Source organism: Zootoca vivipara, chromosome 16 (assembly GCF_965207765.1).
Source record: "Zootoca vivipara chromosome 16, rZooViv2.hap1.1, whole genome shotgun sequence".
Taxonomy (NCBI): Eukaryota; Metazoa; Chordata; class Lepidosauria; order Squamata; family Lacertidae; genus Zootoca; species Zootoca vivipara.
This window is the reverse complement of record NC_142599.1, coordinates 32,230,821-32,244,207: the sequence shown is the minus strand read 5'-3', so window position 1 is coordinate 32,244,207 and position 13,387 is coordinate 32,230,821. Positions and strand designations below refer to the sequence as shown.

Genomic DNA, 13,387 nt, shown 5'->3' with positions numbered 1-13,387 from the left:
TGGACTGGATGGCCCTCGTGGTCTCTTCCAACTCTATGACTCTATTCTATGAACAGGATGCAAGGGTCTACAGCAATTCTCTCTGCTCTGCTCTCTTCCTGGCTCAAGCGGCATAAAGTGTCTCTATTGAAGGCAAACTAACACCAATTACCCTCTCTGCAGTTCTTACTGCTCGTTGGAGCCTGATGTGGTCCAAAAAGGACCATCTTATAATGCCAAGGTGCATAGAACTGCGAAACGTCTGCAGGACTCCTCTTAAAACAAAAGCAAGGCGCCTTCCGAAGTGTGAACATAAGATAGGAGAGGAGGAGCAGGAAGAGGCACTCTCCGGAGTCGCGTGTGCTGCGTTCAGACGAGCAGCAGGCCAGATCCCCTTGACCGTGCGAATCACGGGGCAAATACGTGGGCATCTAGACAGTGCTTAGTCATGCCCCCAAGAAAGAGATGGGGGATTGGAGCGAAGCGGCAGGAGAGCTCCGGGAGGCGCTGAGGCGGAGGCCGCGTGTGGCCCCTGGCTCGGGCCTCGGGCGGGGGTGGCCCATCGCGGGGAAGGCGGCCGTGGCTTGGTGCGGGCTCCCTTCCAGCCGCTAGGAGGAGGGCGGAGCCGGAGCTGAGCGCACGGGCGGAGAGCGGAGAGCCCGGGGAAGGTGCGCGCCAGGCAGGCAGGCAGGCAGGCAGGCAAGCGAAGGCGGCCGTCTCCATGCCCCGCTGCAGAGACTGGGCGAGTCGGGGCCGCTCCTGCCTCGGGGCCGCGGAGCCCCTCGCCCGCCCCTAACATGCGGCCGGGGCGCCTGCTGGCGGCGCCACGCGTGAACCATGCCAGGCTTGGCAGAAGAAGAGGGGACGCAGCAGCCGGGGGCGGGAGAGCTCCCCACGCTCACCCCCGCGGGGGGACCCCCTCGGGAAGAGGTAAGGCCGCCGGCCAGCCCCCCCCCCGAAGCCGAGAGCCAGAGAAAGGCGCGCTTTGCGCTGCGCCCTGGGCGCATCGATTTTGAGACCCGGCCGGGGGGCTTCTCCAAACTCCGGAAAAAGCGGGGTGGGGTAGGTGGTCGAGACTGCTGGATCGGGGCCCGCTTCTCCGAGCTTCGGGCCACTTACCCCCACCCCCGATGGTGGGCGAGGCTGCGTGGGGGTGGTTTTTTTGGATGGGGGGGGAGGGAGACGACGGCGATTTTGCTGCAGGGAACACGTGCTGCTTTGTGTCTTATTAATAGCCAGACGGGGGTTAAAAATAAACGGGGATGAGGGTGGGGAGCGGGTAGAGGGGACGGCGCGAGCAGGGCTTCATTTGTCCCATCATCACCATAGGGACCCCCCCCAAAAAAAAAACCTCGCCCCCACCACCCTCAGCGTTTTTTGTTGCAGCGTTGTGATTTGGAGTTGTGTATTGTGCGCCTCCAGAAAGGGTTGACGGTGGCGGGATTTCGCGGGGGGATTCCGAGCTCGGGGGTGGAGGGAGGGAGAGAAATCGGTTAGGGCGCTAGAGGAAGCCTTTATGGATCTGCAAAGAAAGGGGTGTGTGTTTTGCTACCGCCGTTGGGGGAGGGGGTCGTGGCGGGTGGGGGGAAACGTCCGCCCGCACGAAGTTCTGCATTGCACCAGAAGCAGGCAACGTCCTTCTCTCCGCTTTGCTGCTCTCTCTCTCTCTCTCTCTTTTCCTGCTGGTGGCAGCGACTCCTGATGGGGATGATGGAGGGATTGTCTCCGAAGAAAGGGGAGTTGTCGGGGGTGGGAAGACAAAGCGAGCAGGCAAGGTGACGAGGGAGGAGTGGTGGCTTGGTGGGGTTTTTTATGTGAGGGGCGTCCGATGGCGAGGGGGAGAAAATCCTGCCACCAAGCCTGGCAGGTGGAAGAGAAATAATGAAAAAAGGGGGAGGAAAGGCTGTATTTTTGGAGTTGATTGCTCACCATTGGGAGTTGATGATGGTGCAACCTTTCCACCATATCTCTCCTAAGCCTGCAGAAAAAGCTGGTGTTAGGTGTCTTGTGGCAAGAGGAGAGAGATAATTGGGAACAGTTTCTCCTTTAGCTGATTGGAGAAAATTCAGATTTATCTGGAGGACAAACCAGCCCTGCTTCCTTCCTCCAAAGCTCCCCAGATCAATATCCCCACGCATGCACACGTATTTATTGTTTGTTTACTTACAGGAGGGGTTTATACCCCGCCCTTTTGCGAAAAAAAGGCTTTCTGACAGCGGCTTGCGAAAGTCATTCAGAGACGATCCCTACCCTTGAGCTTTTTAATCTGAAGAGACATGACACACAAGGAAAAAGGAATGGGGAGGGAGGAGGATAAAGCAAGCTTAAACACAAGTATACAGGTTACATGTTTTTAAACGCAGTTTTAAATGGTGCAAGCAGCATTCCTGGGTTTCTTGGCCTTGATAAACAGTGCCCGCCCAGTCGGATCCAGGAGCAGAACTGATGACAACAGCCAGGCCAGGAGGACAAGGTAGCTCCTGCAGTAAGGCCTGATACTTGGCGGATGCTAGAATCCACACAGAAGCGAGCTTATTGGAGTCACCCACCTCCCTCATCAACAACAGAGGCAATATTTAAAGTACATACAGGGAGCTGAAATGGGAAGGAGAATGTTTTGGTGAGACTTCTGATGGATTTGCTCATAGAACATAATAAGTGCCGGCTGGATCAGGCCAATGGCCCGTCTAGTCCAGCATCCTGTTCCTCGCAATGGTCAACCAGGTGTCCTGAGTCTGCAAGCTGGACCTTAATTCATAGCTGCCAAGTTATCCCTTTTTTACAGGGATTTTCCCTTATGCTGAATAGGCTTCCTCGCGAGAAAAGGGAAAACTTGGCAGCTATGCCTTAATTGCAACCAAATCTCTTCCTGCTTACGATTCTCATCAACTGGCTTTCAGATGTGCCGTCTGCACTTCAAGCAATTTCATACTGCTTTAAACAGTCCCGGCATCCCCCAAAGAATCCTGGGAAGTGAAGTTTGTTCAGAGTGCTGACAGTTGTTAGGGTACCCCTATTCCCCTCCCAGAGCTGCCGTTCCCAGAGTTCCCTGGGAAGAAGGATATATTGTGTAACCACTCTGGGAACTGTAGTTGTTAACAGACGCCCCTGTTCCTCACGGGACCAAATTCCCAGAGTGAATTAATGGTCAGTTCATCTGCCCAGGGTGCTCTGGGAATTGTGGCTCTGCGAAGAGGAATGGGGGAGTCTCTTAATCTATTAAAGGATTGGCTGCTAAGTCTGGGAATTGTAGCTGTGCTCAAGGAACAGGGGTCTCAAAACAGCGCTCGGCACCCTTAGCAAACTGCAGTTCCCAAGATTCTTTGGGGGGAAGTAAGTCAGGACAATTGAAAGCGATAGGATATTGCTAGCCTTTAGCCACCGACTTCACCTTACATCTTTCAAGGTCCCTCTTCCTGAGCTGCCTCTTTCCTGTCTGCCAATTCCAGTGCCCTTCACCCCCCTGATCCTGCCAAGCGGTGGCACCAACTATTTCCCCTGCCTGTCCTGAGATGACAGTTGTTCTGAGCCCCAGTAGAATATCAGGCAAAGCCCATTCCTCCACATTGGCCCAGTGGATCCTCCTGTCTGGGTATGGGGTGGACCGGTGGCCCCTCGGATGTTGTTAGACTCTTAACCCCCATCAGCCCCAGCCAGCATGGCCGATGGTCAGGAATGATGGGAGTTGGAGTCCGGCATCATCTGGAGCGGGGTTTCCCAAATGTGGGTCTGCAGCTGTTGTTGGACTACAACTCCCATCATCCCTAGCTAGCAGGACCCCAGTGGTAAGGGATGATGGGAGTTGTAGTTTAAAAACAGCGGGAGGCCCAAGTTTGGGAAACACTGATCAAGAGGGCCGCTGCCCTTCCTGCTCTGATCTGTTATGAAAGTGAAGGCTAGACATTATTCCTGCCAAGTAGGAAGGGGGTCTTGATGGCTTCTCCCCTCCAGGAGGCAGTGGTGGCTGCCATCTTGGATGGCCACTGTGAGAACAGGATGCTGGACTAGAAAGGCCACTGGCCTGTTCCAGCAGGCTCTCTTTCTGCTGGTGTCTTGATGAGCGAAGCCAAGGATCTCCAGCATTTTGTGCCCAGCCTGAATTTTGAGAGGGTGCTGGTGGCACCAGTCACAAATGAATAGCTATGGAGGGTGTGTGTGTGTGTGTGGTGTAACACAAAATGGCTGCCACAGGGAGCACGTCATAACACGAAATTGGAGAGGCGGCCACCTCTGGCAAGCTTACGTTTCCTGCGGGATGTCAGCAGCGTCCTGCTGGCCCTGATTGTGAAGATCACACAATATTGATTACACACACACACACAAGCCCTGGCGCTGCTTTTGCCTAACAGCAACAGGGAGCATTCTTCAGCGCCAGGAGAAATATACAAGGTAGCTGCAACGCAATCTCACTTCACATAAATCGCTTGGAAGGTTACCTGCACATTTTGTGCATTCCAGGTGAGCTAGAGACTTTTAAAGAGAGAATGAAATGAAATGGAAGCTCTCGGCCTTTGGTGGTGATGGATTGGCGACTCCTGGGCTAAGCCCCCTGCCGCTTTCAGAGGCACCTGTATTTCAGCGCTGCAAGATCCTTTTATCCTAGATCCCATGAGCACCTAAAAATTTTACATTGGCATTCCAAATATCTAAAACATATTTTTTTCAAAAATCTTGACTCGGGTCGGCGTTTGAATGTTGTTGGGGAGAAAGAATCTTAACCATATCTTTATATAGGTAAAGGTAAAGGGACCCCTGACCATTAGGTCCAGTCGTGACCGACTCTGGGGTTGCGGCGCTCATCTCGCGTTATTGGCCAAGGGAGCCGGTGTACAGCTTCCAGGTCATGTGGCCAGCATGACTAAGCCGTTTCTGGCGAACCAGAGCAGCACACGGAAATGCCGTTTACCTTCCCACCAGAGCGGTACCTATTTATCTCCTTGCACTTTGATGTGCTTTTGAACTGCTAGGTTGGCAGGAGCTGGGACTGAGCAACGGGAGCTCACCCCATCACAGGGATTCGAACCGCCGACCTTCTGATCAGCAAGCCCTAGGCTCTGTGGTTTAACCCAAAGCGCCACCCGTGTCCTTTTTATATCTCTTTTTATAATTATGATTAAATAACATATTCAATTCAGTAATTAAAAAAAATACCCTTCAGGCATACTGTGCACTTAAGCAACTTGAAGCAGATATACTTTCCATGATGCCCTGTCCATTTCCCATAATTCCTTGTGCCCCCAACCCTACTGGCCAGGAGTGGTAGTGCAGGCCAATGCCGTGTTGTGTGTTCCAGCCTGGATGGAAATTCTACTAATACCAACATGAGAAATTTAACAAGGGGGCTCTCAACTTGTTTTCGTCAACATCTGTGGGGTAGTGCGGCCCTTTTCAGAGCCAGCTGCCCGTGCAGTTTGTGGGCCAGATTATTGATTCCATCCCCCCAGTCTGGTTTTAGTGTTTTCATCCCTGTTTATAACACTCGGCAGAACTGGGTGTGGGCTGAACCACACCAGGCTTTTGCTTGCAGCTGGTGGGAGGAGTTTTGCATGTTTAAATGCAATTCCACTGAAATAAAGCACACGTCACTGTGCATATAGAAATGCAGAAAGCGAAGGAGAAAACTTAAGCTTTCCCCTGACACTCTGGCTTTTTACATACAGGGAGTTTGCTGCAATGGTGATGATAAATTTCATTGGGGGGGAAAGGTGCCTAGACATTCTGTTGTGGAGACCGAACCAAGGTTTAAGATGCCCGTTGGCAATTAGCTCATAGATCCGAGTTTCTAACACTGCTCTGAGGAATGGGATTCTGGACTCCATAGGCTCTTTAGTTCAACCAAACCGCATTCCTCTTACGCTCTCATCGCGTGTTTCCCTTCCTCTTCTCTAACTCCTGCTCCCTGAGTGCAGGACTGCAAATGGACACGCTCCTTCCTGATGCCTCTCCCCTGCCCCCCCCCCGGACCACCCTAATAGCCATTTGCTCTTGGCACATTTCCCAGAAGCCTTTGCCAAAAACCTTTGCATCCTGAGATGGGAAAGCACGGTGGGAGGATGTGGGCAGTGTTGGTCCGAGGCAGAACGACTGGTAATGGGCACATAAACCCAGAGCATCGCTTCCCACAACAGAGGGCGCAGTTCGCTAGGGAGCTGGGCCTACCGTAAACCTCGTTGAAAAGTTTTAAGCCAGGTGAGCCATGTGCCAAGGAGCATGGTTCGATCTGCGTCAGGAGGACAGCGACAGCACGCAAAATGAAAATGCACCCCTGCTCGTCCGACCTGGAACCAGTGTAGTTGCAGTGAAACTCAGGGGTGAGGGGTGGGGACAAGGACCTGACAGCGGTACAGTTTCTACAGGTCCAGAAGTTTGTTGGGGTCCGAATGGAGCCGCCATGCTCAGGAGCAGTCTACCCCTAATGCTAAGGGGTTTCCAACGGAAGGAAGACATGCTGGTTTCCTCGAAACACCAGCCTTTCCACCGTGAGAAGCAGGGTACTGGGTTAGACCCCTTGGGTCCGATGTAGCAACAGCATTCTTAATGCCCCTAAAAAGACTGCTTCCCTCCGGCCTAAATCCAAGTCAAGTGTTCCTTCTAATAACATGACGGCAACATCAGGATGTGGCCAGGCCTGTCATTCATCATAGTTGCCCCTTGCCGGGATGCAGGATTGCAGTAAAATCTTGTTTCTCTTAACCATCAAATGGTCAGAATCCTGCCAGTAGGCCTATGCTTTCCCCCATATACTTTCCAGGCTGGTCTATTGGGGCAAATGGGGCACTGCTGCATTAAACTCTGCCTGCCTTCTTACTTCCAGCCAGTCTTGCCTGTCCTCCTTCTCCTTAGTCTCAAGTGTTGCTCCTTGGAGAACTCAGCAGGGAGGAGGAGGACGTGGAAGAAGCTAGAATTCATTGGCTCTCTGGCTCTTTCACTGGCTCTCTGGCTCCCCCTACTGTTGGGCTCCCTGCCTTCCACCCTACCAATCCCAGTGGGCACCAGCAGGAGGACTAGCGACTTGCGTTGCATATGCTGCTTTTAACAGAAGCTGGGCATTCAGGGACAGGGTCTGCAATATCTAACTGTTCGGGAGCCAGCCAGCAATAAATCACACAGAGTACGCAAAGTTAACTTTTTTATTAGAAGAAACAAGGCCTGCTCAGGGCAGCCGAGCCGAATGAGCACAGCTCTGGGGGGCAGGGGTGGGGAGCCTCCCCCATCTCTGCTTCTTCGCCTCCCTTCTCTCCTACTTCAGCACTCACTAAACCCTGTTGCCTCTTCACCGTCTGACACCTCTTCCCCACAGGCTTCTCCCTCTGCCCCACAACCATTCCCTGAGCTCTGAGCCTTGTCCCCTTGTTGGTTCCTCAGCTGGTTGTTGTTGTTGTTTATTGAATTTATATACCGCCCTATACCCGGGGGTCTCATGGCGGTTCACAGAATAAAACCAAGATATAAAACCACCAAATCCCTAATAGAAATAAAAACAACAACCCAATAGCCCCCCTCCATTTAAAATGGGCATAGAACGTTAATCGGATCAACCAAAGGCCTGATTAAAAGGGAACATTTTTGCCTGGCGCATAAAGGTATAATGAAGGCAAACTTCCCTGGGGGGAGCATTCCACAGGTGGGGAGCCACTGCAGAGAAGGCCCAGTTCTCGTGTTGCCACCCTCCGGACCTCTCAAAGAGGGGGGCACACGAAGGAGGGCCTCAGGAAGTGATCTCGGGGTCCGGGTAGGTTTGTATGGAAAGAGGCGGTCCTTGAGGTATTGGGGTTCCTCCACCATTTCTCTGCGGCCAGCCAGCCCGCGACACTAACCTGCCATTTTGTGTTTCTCTCTCTCTCTCTCTGAGCAGCAGCGCCCCCTGAAGCAATCTCTGAGCAGCTCCCTCTGCCGTGAGTCCCACTGGAAATGCCTGGTGTTGACGCTGCTGATGTACGGCTGCTTTGGCGTCATGGCTTGGTGCCGCCTCTCGACAGTAACACGCCTGAACTACGTCGACTCCTACCGCGACGCCTCCCTGGTCTACCACGACAGCCCTTGCTCCAACGGCTACATCTACATCCCCCTGGCCTTCCTGGGGATGCTGTACGTGGTCTACCTGGTGGAGTGCTGGCACCGCTTTGCCAAGGGCCAGATGCAGTTCCGCGTGGACACGGCCAGCGTCTACGAGAAGGTGCAGCGCATGCAGCAGGCCACGCCCTGCATCTGGTGGAAGGCCATCAGCTACCACTACATCCGCCGCACACGGCAGGTCACCCGCTACCGCAACGGCGACGCCTACACCACCACGCAGGTCTACCACGAGCGGGTCAACACGCACGTGGCTGAGACCGAGTTCGACTACGCGGGCCACGGCGTGAAGGACGTCTCCAAGGAGCTGCTGGGCCTCTCCGATTACCCCGTCACCAAGCTGCGCTTCACCAAGTGCTTCAGCTTCGCCACGGGGGAGGCCGAGGCGGCCTACCTCACGCAGCGGGCCCGCTTCTTCGGCGAGAACGAAGGCCTGGACGACTACATGGAGGCCCGGGAGGGCATGCACCTCAAGAACGTGGACTTCAAGGAGCACATGATGGTCTTCCCCGACCCTGGGCGCCCCCCCTGGTACACCCGCCGGTGGGTCTTCTGGCTGGCCTCGTTCCTCCTCCTCTCCTGGCCCTTGCGGGTGCTGGCAGAATACCGCACCGCCAACGTCCACTACCACGTGGAGAAACTCTTTGGGGCGGACGACGGGCCCAGCCCGCTGGACGCGGTGGGAGGCTACGTCCGGCGCATCTCCCGCGTCAACACCGTGGACATGACCGAGCTCGAGTGGCACATCCGCTCCAACCAGCAGCTGGTGCCCAGCTACTCGGAGGCCGTGCTCATGGACTCCACCGTGGTGGCTGGGGCGGCCTACCTGCGCAGCTGCCAGCGCTGCCGCCGGACTGTCAGCAGCAACTCCTTGCCCTCGCGCGGCACCCGGGCCCTCTATGCCCGGCTGCCCTTCAGCTGCAGCCGCTTCTCGCTGAGCGGAGCCCGGCGCTGCGGGGGGATCCTGCGCAGCCTGAGCGGCAGCCACGTGGGCAGCAGCATCGAGACGGAGCCCCTCGAGAGCCCCCCCTGCTACCAGGACGCGCTCTACTTCCCTGTGCTGATCGTGCACGGCGGGGAGGGCTGCCACCGCAACGGGCAGAGGCCGGGTCCCGCGGGGAGGGCCTCGGGGACTCCGCTGTGACCCCAAAGAGAGAGAGAGAGGAGCCCCACCGGGTGGGAAGAAGAAATGGAAAAGGAACCCAAAAGCCTCCGCCCTGGCTTGCTTCCCTTATTACCTGAGTGCCCCAGCAAAAAAAACAAAAACAAAAAACGGGCTGTAGGTTCATTTGGCCCACTCATTTCCAACCCCCTCTAAGTTATCCTCTGGGGGATGGGGAAATGAAGGACCCATTTTGTGTGTGAGTGTGTGTGCGCGCGCACGCGCGTGTACAAACGGGGCCAGTCACGCAAAGGCTGGCTTGTCTTGCACAACCCATTGCTTCAAAACAAAATGCCCTTTCTTCTTCTTCTTCTTAGAACGTGGTTGTTCAACAAGTTCTCTGAGAATAATTGGGGGGAGGGACACAGAGGAAGGGGTGTCTGGATTTGAAGCAGGCCGTTTCTGGGGCTGAGGGAGAGAGGAGAGACCAAGAACAACATGGGGTATGTGAACCCCTGTGTTTGGACTGCTTTAGAAGCCTTGACATCACTTCTCCCCTTAAGTTATTTTGTTTTTTTTACTCTGCACCACTGAGCTCCTCCATGATCACGAGGGCTAAGAATCACACTCAGGGTGTCGGGAGCCCCGCAGCTCTTTCTGGCATTGTAGTTACAGGAGACTGACTGCTCCTGGCCTTTAGATGCATTAAAAGGGGGGCGGGAGTAGAGGATTCCCTTCTGAAGCCTGACTGGGAGTTGGGTGGCCCCATTTTTCACCGATTGAGGATCTGTGCCTTTGAACAGCTTTGTAACAGGAAGAGATCAAGGGGCCAGGCGCCTCGATCCGCCCCAGGTTTTTTGCCAGCCGTTTAAAAGGACAACAACACACATGCACGGCTTTCTTTGTGGGCTCAGCCCCTTGGCTCCCTAAATGTAGCCTCTGGATTCAGGGACAGTCCAGGCAACTCCCCATTTATATGCATTCAAGGCACCCGAGCTTCGTCACACACCCAGAAGTGGCAAAAGTGTCATTTTAAGAGCGCGATAGCAGCAAAAATATCGCCCAGCGATCTCAGGTCTTTGCACCGACCTCTGAGGCCTGTGGAGAGTTGGGAGTTAGAGTCAGGAGGTTTGGAGGGAGCAATTGTGGTGGAATTTGGTGCATTTTTAAAAAAATGGTTTTTCAAGTCTTTCCAGAGGTTCAGAGGGTGTTTTCCGGCTTTTTCAACGGCGTTCCCAAAATACGCAGTTTCACTTGGGATGTAACCACTGCGTAAAAATGGGGAGTTGTCTGTATGCCTTCGAACGCCAGGTGCTGGGGACCGGTAAATGGGGAGAGTTCTTGCCTTCCTGCCTCACTGGTCAGCTGTCGGAAACGGGATGTAGACTAGACGGACTTTGAGTCTCATCCAGGGAGACGGTACTTCGCTTCCAAAGTAAGCTGTCGGGGCAGGCGAATGCCCTCGCTTTTGGCTATCCACCCATCAAAGCTTTGTGCAGAATCTACGGACCAAATGTTATTGCGGAAGGGGCGGACACCTCCACCGCAAAAAAATAAAAGAAATAAGCGTGACTGAACGGCTTCAGGAATCCTGGGACCAGGCAGGGCCGGTCCTCCCATTAGGTAGAATGAGGTGGCGGGTGTTGAGGGGCGCTTGGGCGGAGCCCTACTCAGCTGTTCCTCCTGATTGGCTGTCCAGCAGTGACGCTTCCTCGGCTGCTTGCCTGACTGGCTGTGTTGCCTGTTCTCTGCGCAGCCTGACGGGAAAACTTTGCTGGCCTAACAAGGAAAAGCAGAAAAGCAGCCAGCCCCGGGCGCACGCTCTAGGAAGCGCTTCGTAAGCGCATGTGCGCCTTGGCTCCTGGTGGTGCTGCTCTTTGCGGTGTCTGAGCTTGGCAGGGCAGTGAGCGAGCAGTGGGAGGAGGACGGAGCTTGAGTGCGGGCCATAGAGATGGCCCCCTAAACTAGCCTGCGGCCCTCAGGTGCCTCTGTAGCTAGTGGGGAAGCTATCGTCTGCTGCAGGCATCCCCAAACTGCGGCCCTCCAGATGCTTTGGCCTACAACTCCCATGATCCCTAGCTAACAGGACCAGTGGCCAGGGAAGATGGGAATTGTAGTCCAAAACATCTGGAGGGCCGAAGTTTGGGGATGCCTGGTCTACTGAGTTGGTTTGCGTACATGGAAAGCAAGATTCCTGGAGACGTAGCCACCATCCGGTGGTTCAGGGCCGCTGAGGATGCTGGAAGGTGGGAAAGGATGTTGGCGGACTTAGGCTATAAACCAAGACAGGACTTGGCTGACCTGTCCTGGCCTGCAATGGAGGGCCCAGGTGCACATTCTCCATACAGTCATTCACGCCTGTCTCCTGTGGTCGTGGGCCCTGTCCACACCGTGCGTTGTGGCCAGCTATGTTCTACTCAAGAGTAGACGCACTGGTTTTTCAATCCTAAATTAGTCACACCCAATCGTTTTAATGGATCTGCCTTGAACGTTGGGAACATCACCACACAGTTAAAACGGCCCTTGAACTCCCACCAAAGAATCTCAGGAACTGTAGCTTGTCAAGGGGGCTGAGAGTTGCTAGGAGACCCCCCTTGTGCTACAGTTCCCTGCACCCTTAGTAAACTACAGTTCCCAGAATTCTTTGGGGGCAAGGAGCCATTGCTTAAGGTGACAGGAGGGTGTTTTTGCCACAGCTTTAGGCTGACTTAACAATTCATTCTCCCTTAACTGAGCAAATGACGGGAGCACCATTAATAAGGCTTCGGCTAATTCTGAGCACTCCTGGAACGCCACGATCCCCCGGGGAGGATGGGAGCCTCAGCAAACCCGATAACAAGCTTGTAGTGTAGATACGCCCTGGAATAGCTCAGTAGGTTGAGCATCAGACTCTTAATCTCAGGGTCATGCATTCGAGCCCCCGTTGGGAAAAAGATGCCTGCACTATGGGGGAGGGGGTTGGATTAGGTGACCCTCATGGTCCCTTCAAACTGCGATTCTATAAAAAAGTTTATAAAGAAACACATTTGCTTTCTTCCCGCCTCTTCCAGTACTCTGGATCCCAACCATTGTTCCTTAGATAGGACTTTTCTGGACTGCCGTGGTTCTGCCTCTCCCAAAATCTTAAGGAGGCAGGGCTTCTTCCAGCCTTCAAATGGCCTCCTCCTCCCAGGGACTCTTTAGTTGTGGCTCCTGCATTGCTGCGGGTTATGTCAAGGGGTGGGACTTCAACCCCCCCTTTTTCCAGGCTTCCTGATGCTCCTTAGACTCTACCATGCGCAGGCTACAATGCTCTCCTCTCACCTCATGAGGAAAGCATGCGTGTGCACAAAGGGACCGGTGTGTGTGAGTGTGCGGGGGGAGATGTTGCCATTCTCAACCCCACCATCCCATTATTATGACTGTGGGGGGGGGGTGTCTGCACATGTGACAGGCCCAAGGAGTCCCAGGTGGGGGCCTCCATCGCCATGCTGTTGTAACTTCAGTGTGAGTTTGCATCGAGACCACTGGTATCTTCCTGTTTTCCTGGGGGGCGGGGTGGGGGCGAGGTATAAAAGCTCCCCCCCCCACACATTCTCCCTCTCTCCTGCGCTCTCTCCTCCCGTCTCCATGCAACACGGGCACAATTCAAGAGAAGAGACTCTTTATTGTGCAACACGAATGCGGACGTGGAACTGTTAACCTAAATTGGAGGGGGTGGGGGTGGGGGTGACGTTGGGACTTGTCGATGTTGGAGCGAAATAAAAATTACTTCGAGTCCCCTCGCTCATAGGACAATAAAGATCTTTCGAGGTAGGCAGGTGCCTCTCGTGTCCTTGTGGGGGGTCTTCTGGATGGGGGGAGTGGGAGGGGAAACATTGGAAAGGAAGGTTGGGGTTCAGGGACTCCCAACTCCCATCAGCCCCCAGCCAACAGGTCCAGCAGCAAGGGATGATGGGAGCTGTAGTCCCAACAGCCTCTGAAGGTTCTGAGCCTCCTCTCTGCAGAGTTTGTTCTCTACTACTGACCTGTGACCTCTCAAATATACCTGCCCCTTGCTGTTATAGCCAGTTGGGGCTGAGCTGATGGAGTGATTGACAGGCACTCGATCCAATGAAGGGTGACTTTCTGCCACCTTTCTGCAGCCTGGTGCCCTCTCTGGATGTTTTAGACCAGGGGTAGGCAACCTAAGGCCCGGGGGCCGGATGCAGCCCAATCGGCTTCTCAATCTGGCCCGCGGATGGTCCAGGAATC

At 54.4% G+C, this 13,387-nt stretch overlaps 1 protein-coding gene across 1 annotated transcript; it reads left to right on the top strand.

Annotated features, from left to right (window-relative positions):
- Positions 1-618: 618 nt before the first annotated feature.
- Positions 619-12,942, top strand: TMEM151A (transmembrane protein 151A). The gene is made up of 2 exons (XM_035099428.3): positions 619-909; positions 7,835-12,942. The coding sequence occupies exons 1-2, from the start codon at positions 817-819 to the stop codon at positions 9,194-9,196; spliced, it is 1,455 nt and encodes a 484-aa protein (XP_034955319.1). The 5' UTR covers positions 619-816; the 3' UTR covers positions 9,197-12,942.
- Positions 12,943-13,387: the final 445 nt, after the last annotated feature.